The sequence below is a fragment of the Poecilia latipinna genome, unplaced genomic scaffold (genome assembly GCF_001443285.1).
Source record: "Poecilia latipinna isolate Pla-1442-1.1 unplaced genomic scaffold, P_latipinna-1.0 Scaffold685, whole genome shotgun sequence".
NCBI lineage: Eukaryota > Metazoa > Chordata > Actinopteri > Cyprinodontiformes > Poeciliidae > Poecilia > Poecilia latipinna.
The window spans coordinates 290939-318572 of NW_015113301.1; the positions used below are offsets into that span (position 1 = coordinate 290939).

General features: G+C 42.7%; 1 protein-coding gene across 3 annotated transcripts in view; it reads right to left on the reverse strand.

The window, feature by feature from the left end:
• Window positions 1-488: 488 nt before the first annotated feature.
• LOC106954860 (disco-interacting protein 2 homolog C-like) overlaps window positions 489-27634 on the reverse strand; it is a 53984-nt gene continuing 26838 nt past the window's right edge. For 2 of the 3 annotated variants that reach the window (XM_015044665.1, XM_015044664.1), the window contains 32 exons: window positions 27142-27288; window positions 26711-26830; window positions 24321-24518; window positions 23310-23401; window positions 22365-22475; window positions 20280-20403; window positions 20098-20207; window positions 19231-19333; window positions 19087-19151; window positions 18541-18634; window positions 18331-18450; window positions 17416-17530; window positions 16582-16721; window positions 14711-14847; window positions 13636-13844; window positions 12048-12162; window positions 11350-11551; window positions 11162-11262; window positions 10359-10439; window positions 10154-10277; window positions 9319-9440; window positions 9123-9234; window positions 8424-8533; window positions 7245-7375; window positions 6993-7161; window positions 6183-6353; window positions 5447-5508; window positions 5316-5373; window positions 4758-4832; window positions 4034-4208; window positions 3836-3959; window positions 2691-2943 (listed from right to left, as the gene is read on the reverse strand). In XM_015044665.1, the coding sequence (XP_014900151.1) occupies window positions 2691-2943; window positions 3836-3959; window positions 4034-4208; window positions 4758-4832; window positions 5316-5373; window positions 5447-5508; window positions 6183-6353; window positions 6993-7161; window positions 7245-7375; window positions 8424-8533; window positions 9123-9234; window positions 9319-9440; window positions 10154-10277; window positions 10359-10439; window positions 11162-11262; window positions 11350-11551; window positions 12048-12162; window positions 13636-13844; window positions 14711-14847; window positions 16582-16721; window positions 17416-17530; window positions 18331-18450; window positions 18541-18634; window positions 19087-19151; window positions 19231-19333; window positions 20098-20207; window positions 20280-20403; window positions 22365-22475; window positions 23310-23401; window positions 24321-24518; window positions 26711-26830; window positions 27142-27288 (4070 nt within the window). Of the gene's footprint in view, window positions 2944-3835; window positions 3960-4033; window positions 4209-4757; window positions 4833-5315; window positions 5374-5446; window positions 5509-6182; window positions 6354-6992; window positions 7162-7244; window positions 7376-8423; window positions 8534-9122; window positions 9235-9318; window positions 9441-10153; window positions 10278-10358; window positions 10440-11161; window positions 11263-11349; window positions 11552-12047; window positions 12163-13635; window positions 13845-14710; window positions 14848-16581; window positions 16722-17415; window positions 17531-18330; window positions 18451-18540; window positions 18635-19086; window positions 19152-19230; window positions 19334-20097; window positions 20208-20279; window positions 20404-22364; window positions 22476-23309; window positions 23402-24320; window positions 24519-26710; window positions 26831-27141; window positions 27289-27634 lie in introns of all 3 variants that reach the window. The other variant, XM_015044663.1, reaches the window with a different exon arrangement.

The following is a 27634-nucleotide window of genomic DNA, read 5'->3' on the forward strand; positions in this document are numbered from 1 at the left end:
TTGACATGTCAGTAGAACAATTTAGCTATGCAGCACAATAAAACCCCTAAATCTGCCACATTCATAAAATACCCAAACTAACTCTGCCACCTAGCCTAATAAGAATAGTTAATAAAATTCACTGCCATTGTTAAAAAGAATACTTAACTTCTACATTAGAATGCTGGAAGGGTAACTTAACTTGGTATAACATAGTTAGTAGAATAATCTGCATATTTAACCTGTTAATTTGACCCACTACTACTAACATAATTATGACTTTTTACCAATTTTGATTCAAATTTGAGATATAAATGAACCCATTTCCTCAGATTTACCTCAACTTTAACTCACCATACATGATTCTGGGATCATTGTCCGGTTTTCCACTTTATTTTTTTACACGTTTCAGTTTTAGCTGATGATTCATTAATAAATCGTGGATATTGAAAAGAATCACATGATCGTCTCTGCTGCAGCGGATGAAACAAAGCGGCCCAGCCGGTTTTACCCAATCAAAGCACTTTATTGCACTGTATAGTGTGACAGGGAGCCGGTAGCAGGCTCTTATAAAAGTGTCATTTCCTCTTTTCATCATGTGTACAAAACAAGTCACACACACTTTTACCGTACAAAATCAACACTATTTACATACAACACACACACGCGTGCAGTCTCTCTCCCATTCAGCCCTGAACACAGACGGTCCTCCTGGTTTCTGACGGGACGCCATCGCTACGCTGCTACCAACAATCCAAACAAACCTCTGATATGCATAATTTTTTTCTCCCGATGATGTGAAACAAAAAGCGATGAGATGTCACGTTTTTCACCGGCAGGCTGGTAAACTAAATTTATCCAAACATCGAGACTCTGAGTAAAACGCTTTACACCAGCAGGATCCCAGGAATCCCACCATAATCTGATATTTATTTAAACTCTTCATAGATTTATTTATTTTTTAATCATCTGTTAAATCTTCTATAACCTCAGGAAATGTTTGAGTCAGTGCACATCAGGCGGTAGCTCCGAGGTTGTTCTTTACTGAGGATTCCTGCTCAAAAAACAATCATTTATGATTTAAAGTCAAACTTTAAGGTTTGCAAGAAATATTTTTGACATCTACAAAAACAAAAGTAAAACATTTTTAGATATTCATTTCTTGAAAATGTCTCACTGCTTAAAACAACCCATATTTATATGGTTTAAATAAAAAAAAAATCCTGCAACTCAATGATTTCATAATGGGATTTTTTTAAACAGATAAATTAAATAAGTTATTTTTTATTCTAAAACTGTGATGTTAGAGTCTTACAGGCTGATAAGAGTAAAAAATAAACACATTTTTGCATCCAGCGGCTCATTTCACATCTTAAAGGTCCTGTCTGTGGGATGCAGTGCCATCTAGTGGTCCAGGTTGCAAACTGCAGCCAGCATTTAAACAGCAGCTGTTATTTTTGTCCTTTTTAGGCCACCGTAGCAGCATTTCTGAAGGGTTTCACTCTAAGTAACATGTAATAAATGCAGGAAAGTAATAAAAACAGATAGCTATAGAAATGATTGTAAATGTTGTGACGTCTTCAGATTAAAACCAGGAATCCACAGAACCAGCAGAGAACAACCTTTGGATGATTATTGCTACAACGGGAGCTTTTTTATGTAAACTTCATCTTCCTCTTCACCCCCACAGCTTCCAGATGTTTCTGCCAGGACACAATTTAACTTCTAACCTGGAAGTCAAATGCTTTAATGGAAACCTTTGATTTAATAATTTAATTCATTTAAATAATCTGAAGAAACACCCTCAACACGATAAAATGTTCATTTAAATAAAGTCATTTGGTTCATTTTTGTTCACATGTAAAAACCTCTGCAGTAACATCTGGATGCTGAAGCTGTATTCTCTCTAAAACTATTTAAATAATGATAACTTTATTTATGTTATATTCACACAGTGCACTTTGCTCAGCGAGACGCTTTTGGTGCTTCAGGACTGAATTTCTGAGTTTGCTCACACAGAAATGTTTTTATTGTTCCTGTTGAAATTTGCAGCATTATTTTTGGTTCAAACCGACCGCTTTAAGACTCGACCGCTTTAAGACTCTTTTCCTTCTTTTTTCGAGATAAAAACAAACGCTTAGCCCCAAACATAAGAAAGCTGCAGCCGATTCACACAGTTGTAGTTTTTTCTTTGATCGTTTTTGAATAAAATCTGCGTTTAAAAGCACAGAAACTGTTCCTGTCGCACATCGACACAGACGGGTGAACACACACTCACACACACTGAAACACACACTCAGGGTGCGGGTGGAGAGAGCTGCATTAGGGGCTACTACACCTCGCTGTGTTTTAGTTCCTCTCCATATAGATTATTATGTTTATGTACAGTATTTATAGTTTTTACAATAATCTGACGCCCCCTAGTGGTGGAACTGAGACAGAAACCACAGATTTGAACACAGTGCTCCTCTAAGGCTTCCTGTTGGCCGCGGGGTCGAGCAAGGGGTTAAAAACGATCGATCGGCCGGAATCCGATCGATCGATCGCAAAAACAAACGACTGCAGAACACATCAAATCAATGCTCAAAAATACAGTACATCTGGATTTCTAGGAAATTAATGAACAACGACGGCGATATGAGCAGCGCACACACACACACACACACACACACACACTCTCACACACACACACACACACACACACAGCCAGGCTACATGTTGTAGGCCACGTAGATGGGGTCCAGCTGGTCTTGTAGGAAGCCGTCGCGGAGGTGCATGCGCTGCTTTTCGCCGCGGGAGTTGATGGGGATGACACCGACGTCTGTCACCACGACGACGCCCACGATCAGGTAGTGCTCCTCCAGCACGGCCTTGGTCACCATAGGAACCAGGTCCAGGGCCTCCTGCTCAGAGCCCTCCAGCTCCACCACCACCACCAGCAGGTTGGTCCAGGTGAAGACGGCGCTGGCAGAGACACACAGCTTTAAGAATAAACAACTTCCTGTTTGCAGCGAAGACAATCTATTCCTACGATTAATCGGTTAATCGGTACAGAAACTGAGATAGTCTTAAGATTCAATCACTTAGGTTTTTCTGTACCACAGTAAAATAGATTGAAAAATGCTAAATTCAATCCCCTTCTTGGAATAAAATAAAAAAATAATTTCCTAAAATGCTAACAGGTGAATTTGAATCAGTGAATATACACAGAAATATGTTTTGTACAGTTTTGGTCTAATTATTGCTCCGAATATGTTTTTCTTTTCCAGCAAATTGACCTTTTTGAGTCTGTATGCTCCAGTTAACGATTCATTGATTACAGAATTATTTACCACTATTTTAATAATCGATTAATCAGATTAATCATTCTATTTTTAGGTTTCCTGATGGCTCTTCTACATGTTAGTTATCTGATACAGGAAGTATCTGGTTCAGGTTTTTCCACCGAAGGCTCCAGATCTGTGATTTCATTTTCATTTCAATCTCATGCATTTTTGCAACAGTTTTAGGTTAATTTCTACTCTGAATATGTTCTTTCAGAAAATGACCTTTTTTGAACTCTGTATAAATTGGTTAATGATTAATCAATTACTAAATTAGTTGACAATTATTTCAATTGAATCGATTAAACACGATTAATCCATCCATCTTTGATCACACATAAGAATTTGACACCAGCTATCAGCTGTCATCATATTGTGCAACTTGTTTAAAGCCATTCTTCATTATTTTTAGAAATCAGATTCCAGAGAACAAACCATGAAAACAAACGTTTCTCATCATTCATGCTAGCAGCTTTGTACCTCAGATGACGCTGTCTGACCTGAATGTGTCTCCATGGTGCAGGTGGACCTACCACTCCATGATGCTCTTGTGTGCGCGGATGACGGACGTCTCGATGTCGATGGGGTGGTACCTCATCCCCCGCAGCTCCATGGCCTCCTCCAGCGCCCCGACCACGAACAGAGCGTCGTGCCTCTCTGCTCACAAACCCCACAAACACACCGTCAGGCCTGCTGCCGGTGCGCCACACAGGAGACGGACGCGTCCTCACCTCCGTTGGCGTCTGTGAGCTCGGTGCGGCGCAGGAAGCCCAGGTATCCGGTTCTGGCCCAGACCGTCTGGGTGTCTCCGAAGCTGAGTCTGGAGCTGAAGTGGTCCGACTGCAGCACTTCCTCGCCGTAGCCGCTGTAGTAGCCGCTGCCGTTGTGAGCGCTGTGGACCCAGATCTGCAGCAGGAGAGAAAAAACACATCAGACTGACAGACACAGAAGAAGGGCTCAGACGATTAATCGTGATTAATCAATTAGTGAAATAATTGTCGAGTAATTTAGTAACCGATTAATCGCTAACTGCAGTACGATTCAGATTTACTGCAAAAAACAACATATTCAGGGCAATAATGAAGCGAAAACTCTACAAAATATATGAATATCTCATTTAAGATAAAAAAAAAAACCTTCTTTGTTTGTAAATATGTTCTGCCTTGAACTCAAGAGACAGTTTTAGCTTCACCTGGTTCAAATTAGGTAAAAAAAATGGTCATGTTGATTTTATAAGTATTTTTTTTAGCTACCAATGATCAGTAATGCAATAATGTGGTTGTTGCATTTTAGGCAGGAAAATGTTTCGAAAAAGGAATTAAAATATTTATTTGCTTTTTTAAAAAACTTATGTGGTTAAGAGAAAAATCTGTACAACGTGTCATTTTTCTTGTTAGAATAATTGATCAATCCTCAGAATAATCGATCAGTAGAGTAACGGTGGGAGCTGCAGACCTCTCCCAGGTGCGAGTCGCCCAGCGGCCCTTTGGTCTCCGGGTTGGCGATGATGATACGAACTCCTGGCAGAATCTAGGAAAATAAAAGCACCACTTAACCTCGCTTTCCTTTTTTACAGTGCATTAAGAGCCCAGATTACTGTCTGTTAATATTCCAGCTTCTCTGTGAACATTTTCACCAGTGAACTGAAGATCCTGATAAAATGGATCCAAACTGTTTCTCCAGTTTTTGTGCTGAATGTGGGCGCACAGCGAGTTTCCTTCCTGCTCTGTGTGATTCTTTTCTCCCCCGGATGAGCGGACAGAGAGGGAGGCTGATGGTTTCCTGCTGGACTCAGACCTGCAGTCTGTTGTGACTCACTGGATGTGGGAGGACGTGCAGAGAAAGGCAGCAGAAATAGTCCCAGAGCCGGCTGCCACTCCTCGGCTCTGAGCTGTCAGCTCTCATCTTTGTCTCTGATTTCTGTCACAAGTGACCAACTTTTCTCAAAACTTCATTTAGATCTTAAGTCACGACTCGTCTCCCTCCTGGAAATGAGGATTTATGGTCTCTCACCTTCCCAGACTCCATCAGCGGCAGGCTGTGGGGCGAGCCTCTCTCCACCAGCCGAACCCTGAACAAAGAAACGTTTCAGGGTTAAAACCGTTCCTACAGCAGAGGAGGATGATGGGTAGCAGCAGCCCGACCTGTCATGGCGCAGCGCTCTCATGTCCACGTACACGGTGGTGGGGTCGGGTCCTGAGGTCCCCTGCAGCCAATCACAGGGCAGAAACAGTCTGGCTCACTAATTCACACTGAGTTTTTTATTTAAAAAAAAGGATAAATGGTGCAACAGCGCTTTTAGAGATGTGCTTTAAGACTGATGTGAGCGCATTTATGTTTGTGACCAAAGAATAATAAATAAAGAGGCAGGATTAAATAAATGTTCACTTCTTCATACTCCTTTTCAAACAGAAAAGCAGGAATAAAGAAATTATTTTATTGCATGCACGTGTTTTCTCTCTGTCCTACTGATTGCTTGTTCTTTTGTTTTTTAAAACCTGTTTGAAATAAATAAATGAAATAAAATAGAATAATATACAGTGGTGCGTTTACATCTCTGTCTGCTTTTCATAAAGTTTATTTAATTTAATTCACATGCACTTTATTGGTTCCAAAGGGAAATTAAATGGTGTAACTCAAATTAAACAATGTTTTTAAAAGTGAAGTTTTAGAGGCTGATGATTGTAGCAGTCTGTTTTACAGCCAATCTAAAGATGCCTCTGACTGAAGACTAATGAGTTACTCAACCAGCCAATCACAAACAGGCGTTTTTCAGCCAATCAGAGGCATTAAAGGCAAACATTGCATTCTTTGCCGTGCTGATGGCGTGTCGTAGGCGTGTTATCGGCGTCTTCCTCATGTGTTCCTGGCGTGTTGTACCTGCAGACAGATGGCCAGGTTGACCCTGCAGCCAAACGCCGTGCTGACGGAGCGAGGGTGGAGGCCCAGGTCCTTGAAGAGTTTGGAGAAGGAGTGTGTGAGCGCCATCCTGGGCCTCTCCTCTGCCACCACCACGCAGGCCCGGACCCGGGACAGGTCCAGACCTCGGGCCTGGATCACAGACAAGCAGAACACAAACAGAAGCTTTTTATAAACAGAATGGATCGGTTATTTCTGTCTGCTTTCACTCAAATCAAACCAAACCCTGTGGAGGGAAAAAAGTCTCCCAGAAGACTCATCTGCTCTTCAGCGAGGAAAGTGTTTCAAGAAGAAACAGCCAGAAATAAACGCAGTTTCTCCTCCGCTCTGCGTCTCCATGGAGACTTAAAGACAGATAATCACTAAAATTAACTTCCATCAGTGACCAATCACTGCGACGCCTCCGGCTGAGCAGATGGAGACAAAGTTTATTAAACTGAGCTGGAGGACAAGCGTCTCCTGCAGAGGACCGCGATGGAGCCGCCTGGCCTCACAGACAGGCTGACAGGACATGTCCACCTGCACTGAGACACATCCTGCTGGGTCCGAGGAACCGGACCAGAGACAAACCCGTCCAGACTCATCAATCATACTACAGAGGACCAGAACTGTTGGGTGTCTGTGAGGAATTAATCTGAATCTGAACTGCCTCAAAGGTTTTAAATCATAACATTTTTACTGACTTCCTCTGGTTTGTGATTTCAGATGAACGACTCCAACCCAGAGAGAACCACGGAAACGGGCCGGTTCAGGGTTCTGCATCATCCTGACCTTCAGTGCTTCGGTCTGCAGGCCGAGTCCTTTGGTGCAGAGCTCCATGACGCTGTAGGAGCAGAAGGTGTCTCGCACCCGCAGCTGGCTGACGGCCAGCAGCCACAGAGCCGGGTTGGTCTCCAGCTCCACCGGCGGGATCAGGATGGACTGGTGGCCCGAGTAAACGCTGCGGACGACACGCAGAGCTCACGTCCAGGAACCAGCTCCCGTCACGGGGAATCGTGTTTTTAACGGCGACGAAGCACCGACCTGCAGAGACACCAGAGGACGAAGCCCAGGCCGCAGTACGGGTCCAGGCAGATGGCCACCTCTCTGGACGGGTACAGCTCACACTGCAGCTTCACCGAGCGGCAGAAGGCTCCAACTGCATTATGGGACATCTGGAGCGGACGAATGGAGACATGAATGACAAAACTACAGGGAGAAATTTACTTTTACAACATTTAGGCTTTAAACGTGGAATGAGTTTGGACTAATTTGTTTTCAGCTTGGAGCAGTGATGAACTGCTGACAGATCACAAAATTAATAAAATAAAAATACAAAATGTTGTTTATTGTGCTCAACAAAGAATAAGATTTTAATGAAATCTGTAAAGGTCCAAAATATAAATTGACAGACAACAGAAATTGTCTGTTTTTACGTTATTAAGAGAGAAACAGAGACTTCCAATTTGATCAAAATCTTCAATAACAGCTGAACTTTGACCCCAAATCCAGAAGGAGGAGGAAGTTCAAACCAAATCTTCCCTCCACCATATTGAATAAGGATGGTATCCCCTACTCCAACATCTCTGTGACTAAACAGCCAGACTCAGAGTTAAAGAGGAGCAGCAAAAGCAAAGGAGGTGGATTATCAGAGCAACTGATGGTGGCATTTATTTATTGAGCTGTTGGCATATTATAATAGAAACAGTCTTCAGTCAGAGGCTTCTTCATATTCATTGTGAGACTGACTGCTACAGGAGATCCTTCCTGCCAACAGCATCAAAGTCAACGACTCTTTCAACCTACCTGGATGATTTACAACATTTAATTTAAATGTTTCTGAATTAAATCCAAAATAATAACTTATTTTGGATTTTTTTCCCACTCACTGAATGAAGAAAATGTTATTAAATTAAAATATTCAATGTGAGACTCTGCAATAAAAGGAGAATTTACTTTAGGGTTTTTTAAACATTTTATTTTTCCCCAAAAACATCTTTTATTCTAGGTTATTTTAATGAGTCGCTGAAGTAAAAATCTGGAATAATTTAAATATTTATCCTTGGTTTGAGAGCCCAAAGTTTTCAGTCTGCAGTAAAATAAAAACCCCTTTATGTTCAGTTATTTTTAGATTCTTGTTACAGTCGTTGAACTGAGTCTCCCTGTGGTGAGGAAGAGGATCAGGAGGAAGAGCAGGCCCGGTTCTGCTGCGGACTGACTGACCTGGACTCCGGCCAGCATGCCGGTGGTGGACACGCTGAAGTCCAGATAGGCCAGGCCATCGGGGTTGGTGGGCTTATAGAGAGCTGGAGGCTTCTTCTTTGGCAGGTCGTCTGCAGAGCAAACAGAATCAAACAGGATCATCCGGTTCTGTTCGGAAAGCCCGACTGACCTCTGGGTGACCCCAGAGCTGCTGACGGAGCCGCGCCGCAGCTGATGCTCCACTAACAACCGACCTGCACCTGAGGCTGGTTATTAACTCTGAGGTTGGTTCTGATCCAGAACCATCACAACCTCCAGGATGAAAAAAGAAAGTACACCTCCTGCAGGTGTACATACTAACTATTATAAGACATTTTTCACATATTTTAATTGAAATAATCTGCCAGTGGAACCAGTATTTTTATATTATTTTCTTAAAACAAGCCAGTATATTTTCCTGAAATTTTTCTTGTAACTTAGTTTTGTAGATGTTCTCCCTGCAGTTGCCTGTTTGGTCCAGCAGGGGGAGAATCAGCAGAAACAAGCAGCAGCTACAGTTCAGAGTCTGATTTCAGCTAAGCGTTTTCTGGGGTTTCTACACGTTTTTACATCAGAAGTAAAGAGTTAATTTTTCAAGATTTTAATTCCTGTCTAGTAAAAGCCTTAAAGTGAGAATCCAAAAGTTAAATTTCTGGAATATATTTTTTTGTTTGTTTGTACCGGTGTCCAGAACCGGAGGCCAGTTCCTGATGTCCACGGTGGCCGTGGCCTCCTTGGAGCGCAGCAGCTTGCAGATGACGGCCGTCGTCATGACGCAGGCCGAGTGGCTGACCTGCAGACAGGAGGGAGACATGTTGGTTTGTGTTTTCAGCAGTGTCGCTGCAGCAGAGCGGCTCTAGTGGAAGCAGCGGCGAACCTCGACGATCATCTTGACGGTGGGCAGCGTGGTGGAGATGTTCTGGGGGTGAGGCGGCCGCACCGTGATGGGAACGCAGCCGGCATACAGGCAGCCGTAGAACGCCGCGATCAGGTCGATGCCTGCAAGAGGAGCAGAGAGGAGGAACCTGAAGCAATGAGGCTGCAGCTCAGCTGCAGCTAGCAAATATTCTGCTATTCACCGAGTCATTTATCGATTATTCAGACGATCAACCGATTAATCAGATAAAGTTTGAAAAAATTTTATGTCTTTTTTATGCAATATTAAGAAAAACATTTAAAGGTGCAAATAAATTTAATTCTTTTTTTTAAATAAAAAATAAACATCATATTGTGTGAAATGGAAAAACAGCCTTTCTTTAGTATGTGTGTTATCATTTGTAGCAAAGGATGCTGGTAAAAATACATCAGTAAATACTCAGCCCTTCCTGCTTAAAACCAGCACAGTGCAGGGATGATGTGGTGATTATTTATGACTATTTGGTTAATAATTGGATTAAAAACCTGATTAATAGGAGTTTTTTTTACAGAATGTGAACCAGGTGAAGCTAAAAATGCCACTTGTGGCGTTTTGGGTGGAGCATATTTATGGATGAAGGTTTTTTCTTTCCATCTTAAATTCAAAATGTATATTTTTTGTACAGTTTTGACTTAATTGCTGCGCAGATTGTGTTATTATTTCAGCAACTGACATTTTTTGCATCTGATACGCCATTTAATCGATTAGTAAATTAGCTGTTGATTAGTAATCGATTAATCGGTACTAGTCTGATTAATGGTTTCAGCCGTAGCTGGATCAGGCCATCATGTCTGACCTGGTGGGTAAACCAGAGCCACATGGTCTCCCTCCTGCAGGCCTCCCCTCTCCATCAGCAGAGCTGCTACTCGCTCTGCCCGCTTGTGCAGCTGCAGGCAGGTGAGGGAGCTCGACACCGCCCCCTGGGGGATAAAAGAAAACCGGACTGAATATCCACCGTAGCTCGGTCTGTGGTTGGATGTGTAGAGGGTAGAGGCGTTTACCCGGGAGCTGAGCAGGGTGTAGAGGACGTGGTCCGGGGTGGTCTGGGCTCGCCACTGCAGGATTTCTGACAGGAACAGAAACTGGAAACAAACAAAGACCAACATCAGAGGAGTTCAACACGACCAAATCTGAAGTTCTTCAACACTTCCTGTTCAAACTGCAGCAGAGATGCAGAACTGGGCATTTCTGTCTAATTATTGGAGCATCAGCGTTTAACAGGAGCCATAAAGTGCCGGAGCAGGACTGCAGGGCGTCTTTAAACACATCTCAGCCTCAAATGGAGCCTGAGTCACCAGAGCTGCTGACTCTCTAATCAATACATCAGGGTGTTGAATCTTAGTTGTTCTGTTTCAACTGATTCAGTCAGAAACAGAAAGGCAGAAACAAAACCACCGCAGCAGAACGTTTAGCATCTGATCTGCAGAAACCTGAATCACGTTTGATTGTTTATTGTGTTCATCAATCAGTTCAGAATCAGCAAAAACGCATCATTTTTCACCAAACAAGAACTTTAGTTTATGTTAGCTTTTTAAGTACAAATAATAAAACTCTTGAACCTGGAACATTTTGCAGTATTGAGCCAGATGGTTCTGTAACTTTGTCCTTGATTATCAGTTATTTCACTGTAAGCACTTTCAGTTGATCCAGAAAGCAAAATAAATCTTCTACTGATGTTTCTTCAATAGAGATGGATTTTGGCTAAAATGTGATTTTTATTTATCGAGGAACCAGCAGAAAGTTTTTCTTCAGTATTTGCTGGAACTGAAACAAAGTTTTCCTGAATGAATCTGGATCTTCTCACCTGGTCGTTGTCGTCGGTCTGCCCCAGGTCTCTGCCGCTGGCCTGAGCTATCCTCTTCCCCGACACCAGGTTCCCCACCATCACGGAGGCGGGTCCGATCTCTGCGGCACACGGACAGAACCCGGATCACGACCCGGATCGGCTCCGGCTTTTCCGAAGCGGCCCTACCGGAAACAGGCGAGTCTCACCTGGCTGCTTCTGCCGCGGTTTGGGCAGGTTGGTGACGCAGGTGTGGGGGCACATCAGGACGTTGCAGGGGTGCAGCCCCCCCTCCAGGTACAGCTGCTTGATCTCGGACAGGTGGATGCCGCCCAGCGGGGTCTTGGGCAGGGTGTTGGCCGGAACCAGAGCCAGACAGAACACGCCGACGCCATGGATGCTGTCGATGGCCTGAAGGGGAGCAGATCCGACAAAAATCTGTCATTTCAATCCATTTCCTATCAATAAAGGTTATTACCACCAGTTGTGAGGAGCGATGAATGAAAGATGAGTATGCCTAACTGTTGCTATGGCAACGCGGCATAAAAAACTGAACCGATACTGACAGAATCTCAGTTTCTGAGGTTCTGTAAGGTCCGTGCATGCCACACTGTTTCCAGTTTCTAGTGCAAATACCAAGATATCAGAGCTTATTTTAAGTCAATAATTTTTCAATATTGATAAAAAGCTTCTAATTCCACTGGCAGATTACTTGACTAATCATTTTTCCTGTTAAGTGAAATAATCTGGTACTTTTTGTATCTGTATTTATGGATCATTGACTGAAAATAAGCTTATTTATTTTGCTGAAGAGTTATTTTCATGTTAGTTTTGTTTATATTTCCAGTAGAAACTACAGAAAACGTTTTGTTGGTTATTTAGTTTTGGCAGTGCAGGTGTTCCGTACCTGCAGCACCCGGCTCATCCACTGGAAGCTGTCCTCCTCCGTGGAGTCGGGCCTCTGCTCGGCCACCACCACGATGCGCTCGTCTCTCAGCACCGTCACGGAGAACACGGCGATCCTGCAGAGACGGAGAGCAGAAACACGGTCAGCGCCGCTCTGATCACACCTGGACTGAAGCATCGGGTCAGAGGTCAAGACGCATCGGGTCAGAGTTCAGGACGCATCGGGTCAGACGCATCGGGTCAGAGGTCAGGACGCATCGGGTCAGAGGTCAGGAAGTATCGGGTCAGAGGTCGGGAAGCATCGGGTCAGAGGTCAGGAAGCATCGGGTCAGAGGTCGGGACGCATCGGGTCAGAGGTCAGGACGGATCTCCAGAACCAGTCACCGACATCAGCAGTCGTTCATATTGTCCTGGATGAAACCAGAGTTGTCGGCACAGATGATCCGTCTCATTTGTTTTTGCTGCTCCTCTTTAAAGCACCGTTTGGCTTTATGTACCAAATTATTCAACATAAAAAAGCATAATTGGAATAAAAACGAGTAAAAATGAAGACGATCTGAGCTGTTTGGAAGTTTCTAAACTCTTCTAAGGGGATGAGCTGGTAACACAGAGGAGACGTTCAGACATCAGAGCCTAACTACGGCTTCACAATGATGATGTACAGCAAGCTGACGCTGGAGAAACAACACAGCAAACTGAAAGCAACGACTGCTTTGGTGATCAATTATTCCATCAATAATTCTGACGATTATTCGAGTCGTGTAGATAATTACTTGGATAGTTAATTATTCTAATGATTAATCAATTTTTCTGACAATTATTCTGATGATTAATTGATTTGCATGGCAATTGTTTGGATGATTAATCTATTATTTTGTTGATTAATCTATTAATCTGTCAATTATTCTCACGAATAATCAATTATTCTACTGACAATTCTGACAATTAATTATTATGACAGTAATTCTAATGATTAATTGACTCGTCAAATTATAAATTAATAAAATGGTTTATTCTGCAAGGTGTATTCAAACACTAAAGCCTTAATTAATATTATACATAAAAAACCTAGGAAAATAAACACTTAGCCTAAAATGCAGAAGCAGTGTTCGTTTAGTGAACACTTGATCATAAAAGATTCATCTGCAGGTAAAAATATCCAACATCAATCTGTGAAAAGCTTGACTTTACAACACCAGTATAGAACTGATCTGCTGAGTGGATTCTTCTTTCCAAAATAAGGCTTTTCTATGAGTTTGTATACTGCAGTTAACTCATAACTATACAAGTTGAAGATTCTTTAAACAATTGATTAATCATGATTAATTGTTTCAGCCCAAGTTAACCTGGATTGGACCGACTTTGGGTTCCTGCAGCTGAAATCGCTGCAGCGAGCGTCATCAGAGCCTGACAGGTAAAAGATTAATTTCCTGCTCAGCAGCTTTGGATACAATTAAGTTTCTCCGTTTTGCTGCGTCCTGATTCATCCGCCGTCGCTCGACTTTATTAGATTCATAAAGCGCCGGGCGGCTCCTCCACCACTGTGACAGCTGGGAGTGACGGCCGGTCTGGGTGGGGGGTCCACTCACCGGCCCCGGTAGACGAACTTCATGGGCTCCACCGCCAGCGCCGTGGCGACGATGTCGTCGGCGTTGTGCCGCCGCCCGCTCACCATGATGAGGCCGTCCATCTTCCCCGTGATGAAGGCCAGGCCGCCGGGTCCGATGAAGCCCAGCAGGCCGGTCCGCACGAAGGCGTACTCGCTGATCAGACCGCCGCTGGAGCTCACCGGGTACACCTGCAGGCACAGGAGAAACCGTCACCGTGGCAACCAGCCAGGTCTGCAGCCCGGAGGCGGAGAGCAGAAAAATACGAGAAAACAGAGAACCTGACGACCAGACAGAAGATTTAATGGCTTTAAATCGACATTTTTAAGGTTTAAATATCAACTGAAACCTTTAGTGGGGTTGGCCAATCAATCAATTTTATTGATTTTTGGTGTTTGAAGATTTAATCGTAGGAAAATCTGAATTTTTCAGACTATATTTATTTGCCCTTTGCATTCAGGTGAACTCAACCATGAATAAAATCATAATACAAGAATAAAATTGTAATATTAGGAGAATGAAGTGGAAATTTTATGAGCAGTCCACCACTAACACAAATAAATTATTTTCCCAGCCGTTCTTTATGAAAACAACTTTTTTCTCCCAATTTTTTAGACAATTTTCTGATGTCTTTTAATTTTCTGGTAATATTGTGTGTATGTTCTCATAATTAAACATAAATTCTTGCAGTCAGGCCTTAATACTCTGTTGTAAAATTCACAGACGATGGATGAAATAAGACATTTTTGAAAAATGTTTCCTGTCATTTGTAATGTTTGTTTTTTTTTGTTTTTTTAGAAAAGAGGGCAAGAAAAAAACGGATTAAAATCGGAAATCAGATCCGTTATGAAAAAAGTGAAGATTTAATCTTTAAGCCCCAAATTCTGAGTTTGTTTCCCAGTCAAAGAGTTTTATTTCCTAACTATTTAAATTTGTACTATGTATATGAACATAAAACAATTATGAAACATTAACACGTAGTCCTTCCTTTTGCAGGCCGTACACCTGCAGCAGGGTTTGGGTTTGTGCAGAGCTGCTGCGTCCTGAAGCGCCTCACCTCGAAGGTGTTCTTGGTCATTCCCATCAGGCCGTAGTAGGACGTTCCCGTGGCGACGGAGCAGACACAGAGTTCGCCGATCTCGTCCGTCTGGCAGAGCTGAGGGACGCCCTCGGGTTTCACCACACACACCAGGCCTGGGCCGGAGAAACGAGGACACACGGCGGTTAACGGCCAGCGGGTCGACGAGCACCTGGTTCTGAAAGTGGACCAGGCGTCTGAGTCACAGCCTCCAGCAGCCCTGCTGCTTTAAATAGGCCGTTCTAGTCTGAGTTAAGGCTGATGTCTGTGTACCAACAGAAACCTGGATGATCCAACTGGACCGGGGTTAAAGCTGAGAGCATTATGCAAGAAACAGAGGTTTAAATGACATGAAGGATGAATATTATTTACTTGGTGGTTAATGGAGAGGGTGATTATTGTATTTAACACAAAATCTTAGCATATTTTTTGAAATATTAATTGAAATAAGACGAAACTAAATTAGATTTTCAGGAATATGTAGGAGCTTGTTTTAAGTAAATAATTCCTTAACATTAATGAAAATGTTCCAGTTTCACTGCCAGATTATTTCAGATTAACGAGGGAAAAATATCTTATAATAAATGAAATAATCTGCCAGTGGAATTAGTCCTGTATATTATCTATATTTGTAAACATTAGCTGCTTCTTTATAATCATTGCCAAACTTATTAGGAGCCATTTTGGAAGAACTGAAGAGCCACTGGTGGCTCCGGAGCCTTAGGTTGAAGACCCCTGGTGTAGAATCAGACGTTCTGATTGGACAGAGGCTTCCTGTCACAATTAACAATAAATCAATTAATCAAGATAAACTAAAACAACCTCAATCATTTCCATTTGCATGATTTATCGTTTGTCTTTTTTCTCTCTTCAGTCTGATGCTTGGTCAACAAATGACTGCTGTAAATGATTATTTAGGAGAACCTGAACCAGCCCATGTTGTTGTTCAGCCATAACGACTCAGAAGATGAACTGTGCTGCGTCTCATCAGTTAAAACCCAGAGAGTGAAGGCTGCTGCTCAGGATGGATGGCAGCTGTTATTAAAACGGTTTCTGCGTTTTTCTGAACTTCCACAGGGACATCAGAGCGGAGAGAGCGAGCCCCAGAAAAATGGGCAATGATTAAGAGGAGAGGCCACACATTCATACACCCTCCGACTAATTCAACTGTTTAATGGACTTAATGGATTCTCTGCCCTGCAGAGCGTGAAGCTCTGACAGCTGATAGTTTAACTCTTCAGCTTCTGCTGCTTCACTTTTATTAACACTGAGCTCACTAAAAGTGACAATAACCCAGTCAGCATTAATGCTAGTTTATAGGACAATCCCAAAACTTTCCAAAGATTTTTTTCATCTAAACATGAACATTTTCTGAAGGAAAACAACAAAGATGACAAGAAGTAAGAGAATATAAACCAGTAAAAAGACAGAACGAAAGGGTGGAAGAAAGAAAGGAAGGGATATTGTAAAGAAAAGAAGAAAACAAGGAAAGCAGAGAGGAAAAATGGAAGGAAAGAAGCAAGGAAGAAAATAATGAAGAAAGGAAGGACAGACAGAAAGAAGAAAGGATGGAAGGAAGGAAAGAAAACAGAAAGGAACAAGAACATGTTCTGGTTCTAAGTGGGTCTTCCTGAGGTGACAAAAGTCCTGGTTCTGGCTGAGGACCAAAGAAACCCGATCTGTTCATGCAGCTTACAGGACGTTTTCTGCTCTCATGGTTTTATTATCTTCCATTCAGCAGAAACAACCTGAGGCTGGAATGCAGATTTAGGTGAAACGTCACCAGAGTCGAGTTCAGACCGTTTCTCTGTCGTTCCAAAAATCCAGACGGAGCAGCAGGAAGCCGTTACCTCCTGGTGTGACGGTGCCGACGTCCTGAACGGTGAGGACCGACAGACGCTCCTCCGTGTCCACCCGCACCACGCCGTAGCTCAGACCCTGCATGGACAGGACACCGCGGCCCGGAGGCTGGCTGCTGTCCTCCACCGGCCTGCACACACACACACACACACACACACACACACACCAACTGACTCTCTGCAGGAAGCTGCAGGCTGAATGCAGCGTTGAGCACCAGCTCCTCCGATCAGAGCATAAACGTGTTTCATTGTGAAATTAAAAAGACTGTTTAAATAAAAAGCTGAAAAGTGTGGAGTACATTTTTATTCACACTGCAAAAACACAAACCTTTCCAAATGTTTTTCTCTAGTTTCTGGTGCAAATATCTTATGACATTTGGAAACAGAGTAAAGTAACTTAGAAGTAACTTTTCAGTGAGATATAGGAGGTTGTTTAAGTGAATAATTCCTTAATGTTGATGAAACAGAACTAGTTATAAGTGAACTAATCTGCCAGTGGAACTAGTTCTTTTTTTTGAGTTATAAGGAATATATTTACTCATAACAAGCTCCTATCTCTTGCTGAAAAGTTGTTGTTCTTATTTTTTGTATTAAGATATTTGCACTAGAAACTAGACAAAATATCTGGTAAGATTCTGTGTTTTTGCATCACAACCTTCCTGACATTTTCAGATTTTTATTTGAAAATGACCAAACACGATCTGTAAAACTCTTCCTTCTTACCTGGGTTTTCAGTCTGTGGATGTGTTTGCATGCAGCAGGAATGTGAAGCATGCTTCATGTTTTCAGACTTCTGCATGTAAAGAGCTGAGGCAGCATGTTTACCTCCTGATGGCGACCGTCAAGGCCTCAGGGGAGCTGGCGCAGGGACAGATGACCTCTGCCCTCAGCCCTTTGGTCTGGAACACGTTGAGGAAGGCGTCACAGGAGGAGATGGACCCTAAAACACAGGATCATCCACAAACACTCAGAATAACATGTTTAAAAAACATCTCCGAATCTCAAAAACATTTTAAAAAATCCATTAAACATTTTTTGTTATCCAGTTATTAATTGGTTATAATAAAATAAATAATCACAGATAAGTCCTGCTCTGTGTCAACATGATTGATGCCTGAACTTTTCACATGTTGATGTTAGCAGTATTTTGTATCCTTTGCTGTATGTCAAAGGAATGAGCCTGTTACATTTTATGTAATAAAATGTTTATTTTCTTACTTTGAAAAGGAAATCAATTATTTGCCTTTTTGTATTTTTATGTATTTCTAATATCATATAAAATAAGCTAAGTGGTAAATGAAAAAACTTTTTTTTAATTGGATTAATCATCTGACTAATTGATTAACCGTTAGGCTAATTAAGTAATTGCAGGACTAATCAATTAATAGTCAGACTAACTGATTAATCATTAGACTAAGCGATTAATTACCATATGATCAATTAATCTTTAGAATAATCGATTCATCGTCAGACTCATAAATTGTCTGAATAATCTTTAACTAAAATAATCGTTGCTGCAGCTCTAGTTTGAGACTCATCACAGGTTTCATGTCTGTAAAGTAAAACGTCTCATTTTTAACCAGATATTTCCGTTTTTTTCCTGATTCAGACTTGAAAACCTTTATTGTACGACACGTCCACACAGAGACGTTCTGCTCCTGTGGGAGGAGACCCAGTTTCCTGCCGTCCCCAGAGAGTTCCTTCATCTCCCACCAGCAGAGAAGCTGAGCAGGATCTTACAGGGATTGGAGCCGTCGGCCACCAGCAGCATCCGCAGCGAGCTCAGGTTGATGTCTTTCTGGTCCTTGTGGGCCACCAGAGCCCAGTGCATGTCTCTGGACTTGACGCAGGCCACCTTGGCTGCAGGAAGAAGCGAACATGCAGGGAGTTAGCGTCTAATCCGCCTGACAGGAAGGAGAGGAGAGCCGAGCGACAGAGGAGGAGGCTGACCTTTGTACTGGCAGACCTTCTGGATCCACGACAGAGGATTGACCTTCATCAGGGAGTACGGCACGCTGATCACATGCATCATGTTCATCACACTCTGCAAACACACACACACACACACACACACACACACACACACACACACAGCTTCTGCTTATTTCCTAGCTAAATATCCAATTATAGATTTCTAAGATAAACTTCTAGACGGGGTGAAAACTAATTTCTAGGTGTCTTTATTGACAATAAACTCAACTGGGAACCACACAACTGGTTCAACATAAAACTGGACAAATCATCATATAAACATGAGTGATTATTGCTGGATACGATATATAATATCAATAATCAATAATGATTATTCATCCCCTCTAATTAAAATTAAATGGGTGCTATATTGATGGGTTAGCTATTAAATATGGGTGTGGTTGTCTGGATAAATCATGTAGTAAATGTAAGGTTACTACCACTGATGTTTTCACATTATGCTTCACGTTGGAAGTATTTTTTGTACATATTAAAGGAACAGGAAAACGTCTGGTGTGTTCTCACCGTCAGGATGCCGTGCCACAAGCCCACGTCCTTCTTAAAGTCCAAAACGTTCACTATGGTTTCAGCTGGATCAGAGGAGGAGAAAGGGTTAACGCCCCCATCAGGACAGGAGGAACTGCTGCGTGTGTGTGTGTGAGAGGATACCCTCGGTGTAGCTGCAGGACTGGGTGAGAGCCTGGCAGTGTGTTAGCAGAGCGATCCTCGTTACCGTGACGCCCAGAACGCTGCCGTCCTTACAGGTTTTATACTGAAACAGCAGATGGAGCGTCGCAGTCAGAAGCTTTCAGCGTGAAGCTAGCAAAATCTTTAGCTTTAATCTGAAACATCATGCAGTTTAAATATAACACAGATGAATGTGTCCTTGATTCTGCTGCAGATCTTCCGTTTTACTCAAATCTGTCAATCATCCCAAATCAAGTTTGCTTGTTTTAAGTCAGTAATTCCTTAGTACTAGTTCTACTGGCAGATTATTTCATTTATAGCAAGACAGTTCTCCATGTTTTAGGTGAAATAATCTGTGAATGTTGTTTTCTGAATCTCCCTCAGACCCTTGAATGGCTTCCTATTTATATCCTATTTTTTGTTGTTTGTGCATCGTTTTTCTACCACAGATCTTCCTTCAACTAAACTTTCCACAGGGTTGCTATTTATCACCCATTGATAAACAGAATTCCATAATATGAGCTTCTGTGAAATTTTCAATTAGTAAAACCTTTTTCTATTACACTTTTCCTTCCACTCAGCTTTCCATTGATAAGCATGGATGTAGCACGACGATCAGTGACGATCCCCATGATTATGTCAGCCATAACAAAGTCACTTTGTTTTATTTTTAAAATGATTGGTTTTATGTAATATTGTAATTTTCTGAGAATCTGATGTTTGGGTTTTCATTAGATGTCAGCCAAAATCATCAAAATCAGACATAAAAAAACCTGAAATATAGGTTCTGCCGGTTCTGATCCAAACAGGGAGCTGCCGGTTCTGATCCGGGTCCGTCTGGAAGCTCACCTCTATGTACGCCGTGTCGTTGTTTGCATCCTTGATGTGTGGGAACCAGTCTCTGGGCGGCTTGGACAGATGCTTGGACTCCGTTACAAACCACAGCAGCTTGGGCCATCCTGCAGGGGGCGCTAACATGTAAACTCCTGCTGAACGCAGCGTCAGCCATGATTAATGACCTGCACTCCAACCTTTGAACTGCGGGATCTCTCCTGTTGCGCTCTTTGGAAGACCCTTATGGCAGGCATCGCTGGTCAGTGCCACGGTAACGCCACAGCTGCCCAATAAAAACCCAATCTGCTGGCTGCCGGCATCCTATTGGACGACAGAGAAAACGGCAGTTAACATTTAAATCAACAACTCACATGTGTTGATTTAGAAAATCTGACATGTTTTCCAGTTCGTTCGAGGATAAAAAGTAAAATCTCCAACATTTCCAGAACAGCACTGCTCTTTATAGCAGCACGTTCCAGCCGCTCTGCTACATTTGCTCTGATTTATTCTTTTTTTTCAGATTTTTATTCATCAATTTTCATGTTGGATCTTTAAATGTTTGGACAATTATTCCCTCTGGGTTTGGATGCTGTGAAGCTGGAAGGACTCCTGTTCTTACGTTTTTACTTTCAGACAGTTTTTATGATGGGTAACCATGGCAACAAGGTATTGTTTCACAACCGGGAGCCGCTGATTAGCATCTCAAAAGCTCAACTAGTTCCTGAACTACGACCCCAAATCCCACAGGAGCTGAAAAGAAGGAAGTCCGTCATTCTAACCAAACGGCCAGACAGATTTAAAGAGGAGCAGCAAAAACAGAGGAGGAGGATTAGCAGCTAGCTAACAGCTGATGATGTCATCCAGGACATGTCGTCTAGTTCCAGGAATAATCTTAAAATTCCTTTATTTTCTGCTAAACTCAAACCATCAATCAGGTTTGCAGAGAGAATCATCAGGGCTGACCTTCCCTACATCCAGATTTAGGGTCAGAAAAAGAGCAGCTAACATCTCTGCAGACCGTACACATGCTGGACATGCTTGAAGTAAAACTCAGCGCTGCAGAGCACTATTTGTAAAAAAAAAGAAGAAAAAGAAATAAAATAAAAAGTTACATATTTGTCCCTAAAGTTTCTTGTTTACGCTACAATCTTACACTGTAAAAACACAAAATCTTACCAAGTATTTTTGGTCTAGTTGTGCAGATTATTCCACTTATAATAAGATATTTATTTTTCTATGTTCTCAGTGAAATAATCTGCCAGTGGAACTAGAACTTCTACAATATTAAGGAAATAATGACTTAAAACAAGCTCCTTTATCTTGCTGAAAAGCTCCATATAATTAAGTTCTAGGATATCTGCAAACTAGAAACTAGACAAAAACTACTTGGCGAGGCTTTGTGCTTTTGCAGTGTAGTCAATAAAGCTGACTGTAAATGTTGCATGAAAAAGTCTGCAGGACATTTTCTTGTCTTTTGTTTCAAACTTTTAGACTAAAACAGGATCAATCATAATTGGACTCATCAGTTTGGACCTCAAAGAAAACTATAAATGGAAATCAGCAGGAATCTGTTTGTTATTCATTTATCTAAAGTTTGTAAATAACCTGATGCTTGAGCTGCAGCGACATTTTAAACCCTGCAGCAGAAACTCGGGCTGCCGGTTGGGGGGTTAAGAGTGGTGGACAGCGCGCAGCAAGACATTTTCTTACTGCAGCAAGTAATCAGAGTGTAACCATGCCAACCGTGACAGGCAGCACGTCTCGGTGTTGGCTCCCAGATTACAGCAGAGGACTCGGTGTGCTGAAACACGGCTGCCAGCTGGAGACTCAGTAAACCGGCACAACGGACGTGTTTCCAGATACAAGCTGCTGTCAGAGGACAGACAGACCTCAGACCAGTTCACACCGCAAAGGTCAACTACATGACCCCGTGTCCCAACAGCACAGGGAGCGGGACGGGGAGGGCGTACAGACACATGTTTCTCTTCCCGCTGCTCCCTGTTCAGAGCGGATTAACTTCTCAGGAATACTTGTTGCCAAAAACAGATAAGACCGACGATCTGAAGTAGTTTTCCTATCATCACCGACAGGACAGAAACACGTCCAGCAGGAGGTCAGAGGTGAAACGCTGACAGGACGAGGGGAGGGGATTAACGTCACACATCACCTGACCTCCAGCTGGGAGCAAAACGAGGAGCTCAAAGAGCCAAGAAGAAGAAGAAGAAGAAGAAGAAGAATAAGGAGGAGGAGGAGGAGCTTCTCTGATTGGCTGGCCGACTTACTTTGCGACTCAGCGGCACCTCGATGGGAACAGGAACCACCTCGGCCAGCAGGCAGCCGTAGAAGGCCACCATGAAGGCTACTGGGTCATTGTTAGGAAACACCAACGCCACCTGCAGGAGCCGGAGGGAACAGCAGAGAGGCGTGGTTTAACCTCTGGTGTAGCTACGCTAACAGGCAAACGCAAAACTGCAAAGACACAGAATATTACCAAGTATTTTTGTCTTGTGAAACTTTATTTCATTAATGACATTTTTCCATGTTATATGTGAAATAATCCACCAGTGGAATTAGAACTTTTTTAATCAATATTAAGGAAATATTGACTTAAAACAAGCGACTATAACTTGCTGAAATGTTATTTGTAAGTTAGTTTTGTTTTATTTCAAATGTACTGAAATATTTGCTCTTGAAAAAAGACAAAAATACTTGAAGAAAAATAGTGAAGAAGCTATGGGATTGTTTAGATCAAGGCATGTGTTGGAATGGCCTAGTCAAAGCCTCGTCCTACCTCAAACATCTGCTCATTCACCCTTCAAATGTGACTAAGATTGGCCTATTCTATTTTGTAAATGATATACATGTTTGCCACACTTCTCTTCTGATTTTTGCTAAATTTACCACAAAACATCCCAGAATAAATATAAGGTTTAAAGGTTTAAAGGATGTGAAAACATTTGCGTTTCATGATTTAATAAATAAAAGTCTTTTCCAGTCAGATTGAACAGATGAGCTTCTGTCTGCGCTCAGTCTCACATTTGCTTTATTTCTTGTCTTACAGACGGTGTTACTTAGGAACAGAACATTGAGCCGGTCTGGCTGAACGCATCACAGATGTATTTTTATAGAAGTCAGTATGTCAGATGACGTCTGATCAGCGGCTGATTCATGAAGGGAGCCGGCGTTTGACAGAAAGAGGAAGCTGTGAGGGGTCGGAGGTGACTCACCCGATCGCCCGGCCGCACCATGGGCTCCTGCTTGCTGCCCAGTTTGTGGAGGATGTTGTAGGCCAGCTTGATGCTGCGCGACCACAGCTTCCCTGCAGGGGGCAGCACAAGGAACATGAGTGGGAAAAGGTCCACAGGAAGTCAGAGTGAGAATCTTTGTCTCCGCTTTGTGAAAAAACACTAAAAAAGGTCTGAATGGAAGAAACCGCCATCGACTGATTCAGTTTCTATAGATGATTCAGCTCTTAACAGACTGATAAAAGCTCAGCCACAGGAGAAGGTAAGTACACCCTTGACACTTTATGCAATTTTTTAAGATTAAATGATCCTGATTAGTTGATGATCATCAAGTTCAACCAGCTGCAGCTGCAACATTTGGACACATGAAGTCAAATTAAAGATCTCTGGTCAGAAAACAAAACCCAGGTTTGGAGAACCTGAACTTTTCATCTTTTCATCAACATTAAGGAATTATTGACTTTAAACAACAACAACAACAACAACAATAAGCTCATATTTTTTGCTGACAGGTTACTTGAAAGTAGGGTTGGGTGATATGATCATCCAATATAATAAGACCATCATTAGCAAATCTAGCAGATGATTGTCAGCGATAAGACCCGCCTCCTGACTCTGATTGGTTGTTTTCTGTCAGGGTCTTCAGACTGCATTAGTAGCTCAGGCAGGAGGTGGAGGAGATTGATTTTTTTCCCACAGATTATCTGTCTCACATATAATAAACTGTCATCACATGGTGACAGTTTAAACAAATATGAAAAAAAAAAACATTTCTGTAAAAGTTACATAAAATATCTTCAACTGGAATTTATCAAGACGACGATTAATCAAAATTCTCAGAATGAGAGATTTTTTTATGATAGTTGGTAAACAATATGACAAACGTCCACCGCTAGTTGTAAGTTAATTTTGTCTTATTTCAGGTACATTGCAGTACTTGCATTAGATGTCATGTGTGCATGTGAGCGCCACGCCTGCTGAGCGCCTGCTTACCGTATGTGAGGACGTAGAGGGGTTTCCCCGCCGTGTCCAGGCTGGTGAGGCAGGGCGCTTTGGGGGAGATGGTGCCCCAGCGCTGCAGCGCCGCCTCCAGGGAGGGGGGCCAGTTAGTGACCACGCCCAGCGGCTCCCCCCTCACCGGCATCATCTCCGCCCCCTCCGGCCGCGGCTGGTTGGGGTCTGGCTGCTGGACTGGAGGGGAAGCAGAGAGATGCTCTGAGCGTCATATGGTTTTAATTCGTGGTGTGTTCGCTGCTGCAAAACCATCATGGCTGCAGTAATCGACAGCAACGAGGCGACGCAGCTGCGAGGCCGAACACGCTGCACCTGCTGCTGCAGGACAAGTTCATGAGCAGAAAATCCATCAAACTGTGACTGTGTAAAAGCATTCACCTCCTTTTGTCAGGTTACAACCACAGACTTTAATGGATTTCATTTGATAACACAAAGTAGTGCATCATTTTGAAGTGGAAAAAAATTATTCATGGTTTACAAATTAAACGCTCTGTAAAACGTATTTAAAGATAAAGTAAGGTTTTTCTTCTCTGAAATCTAAAATGTATAGATTGTACAAAATCTACTCTTAATATTCAGCAAATGGCCTTTTTAGAATCTGGACATTTCATCCATCCATCCATTTTCTGTGCACCCTTGTTCCTAGTGGGGTCAGGAGGTGCTGCTGCCTCTCTAGCTAATGTTCTGGGCGAGAGGCGGGGTCACCTGGACAGGTCACCTGGACAGGTCACCTGGACAGGTCACCAGTCTGTCACAGGGCAACACAGAGACAGACAGCACACACAACCATGCACACACACACTCACACCTAGGGAGAATTTAGGGAGACCAATTAACCAATTAACCCACCATGCACAAGGAGAACATGCAAACTCCAATCAATCAAACCCAGAACCTTCTTGCTGCCAGGCAACAGAGCTACCAGCTGCGCCACTGTGCAGCCACTCTGGATATTTCATCCATTTCCATCCATTTTAATCAATTACTAAACTGGTTGATGGTTGTTTCAATAATTGATTAATTTGTATAATTGCTTCATGTATTCGGATTCTTCTTGTGCAAATGAGTAACTGGAAGAGACAGTAAATGACTGCTGACTGAAAATGAACAGACAGCAGGACAGATGGTGAAGTCTGAGCAAACCGAGCCTCTGAGTGGCACAGGTCAAAGGTCATCTTCATCTCAGATGTTCTGTAAACATTTACTCTCCATCTACGGCTTTCTGACCTTCATTATCTGCATAGAGAAGCATTTCAATGTGGATTTTTAGAAGGAAATTAACAAACCAGAAAATTCCCCAGGAAGATATAAAAAATAATATGAACCATCAGTGAAACTTTATGAGCCGTCACCGTTCTGCCAGAATGTTGGGATTTTTATTGCCAAACCAAGAGGATTCCCTTCATGTTTGTTTAAAATGTAAAACATTAAAGTTCATTATGAATTTCTACAGTGAGAAAACTTTAAAAGTCAGAAAGTAGGAAGTATTAAAGGAAACAAGGAAGGAAGGATGGAAGAGAAAAAGAGGAAGGAGGGTCTGCATAAGGGAGCAAGGAAGGAAACAAGGAAATAGATGAAGAAAAAAACAAATAAAAAAGACAGAAAAAAGACAAGGAGAGAAGGGGAAGAGAAAGTACAGAGAAAAATGAACCAGACAAGCAATGAAGAAAGGACACAAGAAAGGAAATGAAACAAGGAGACAAGGAAGGGAAGGAGTGGAGGAGGAAGAAGCAAGGATAGAAAGAAGTGCACAAGGAACGAATGAAGGGAGAAAGGACACAAAGAAGAAAAGACAAAGGGACAGAAGAAAAAAACACAAGAACGAAGGACAGGAAAAAAGGACACGGAAGAAAGAAGGAAGGAAACATGGAAGGAAAGGAATGATAAAAAGGAAACAGAAAAAAGGATACAAAAGGAACTAAGGAGTCTAAGAAGTGGAATGAGGAAGGAAGTTAGTAAGGAACTAAGGAAGGAATTAGATTTGTCCATATTTTCATCTGCAGCCGTGTCTTTAAGGTTCTGGTGGTGACATAACTGTAAACTATGGGGTGGTTTCAGTTTCCATGGCAACTATTCACCACGGAAACTCTTAGAAAACCGTGCAGAGGTTTAAGAATCACGACTCGGCATGAACAGAAAACAAAGTGCTAACTTCATGTCAACGTGGAGCTGGAGAGCGAATGCAGCTGACTAAACTCCGTCAGTCTGGATTCTGTCAGGAAGAGTTAGAAGTCAGGAATAAAATTAGACGTTTTTTAGTAATAACTCCTCTGGAAAACGAAGTATGTGTGCTGCTGCTGAACCAAGAGTAAGATGTGAGTGAAGACCGACAGACAGGAAGTGCTGCAGACATGACGGCGGCGTCTAACCCTCCAGAAGCTCATCGAAGTCATCGACGAAGAACTCGCGCAGCGGCGGCCTGCGGGGCTGCTTCAGCGTGTTGACGAGCTGCTGGATCTTAGCCGACACCCGACTGCTGACTGGAACGCCTAGAAGAATCCCAGCAGAGACAGCAGGCTGAAAACGGCTGGAAAACCCAGCTGGAAACAAAATGACCAAAAAACACAAACAGAAACATAACGGCCAAAAAACCCAGCTGGAAACAAAATGACCAAAAACACAAATAGAAACAAAATGGCTGGAAAACACAGCCATAAAATAAATAAATAAATAAATAAATAAAATAAATAAAAAAAGCCAGAAAAAAAAGCCTGTTTACAGATCAGCTGGTTGTGTTGGCCCCGCCCCCCACTTCCTGCTTACAGATCAGCTGGTTGTGTTGGCCCCGCCCCCTGCTCACCGTCACCGGTCTCCATGCGCTCGGCGTTGCCATACTTCTGCGTGCTCCTGGCGATGGTGCCCATGTTGGACATGTGGTGCCGCTCGGTGTGGGAGTGGGACGAGTCCGACGAGTATCCCGTCACGTCCGGAGGCGCCGAGTGGTTCTCTGCAGGAGGACAGACAGGAAGCAGTCAGTCAGTGCCACTTCCTGTTGGCGCTACGCTCTATTAGACCCGTCTGACCGTCACTTTGTGTCACATCCTGCCGCGCTCAGCAGTCTGCTGTTTCATGACTCAGCGTTTTGTTCATGTAAACACTGATATGAGGCGAGCAGCTTCTCCAAACATTGTCACATAATCTAGTTCCATCTATAAAAAACTGATAAAGTTATCAGATCATCATAAATTCGTCCATATTCAGCAGAGATCATTCAATTTTCCCACATTAATGGACTTTCAAGGCAGCTTTTAGAGCACATGTGTCAAACTCAAGGCCCGCGGGCCCCAGCATTT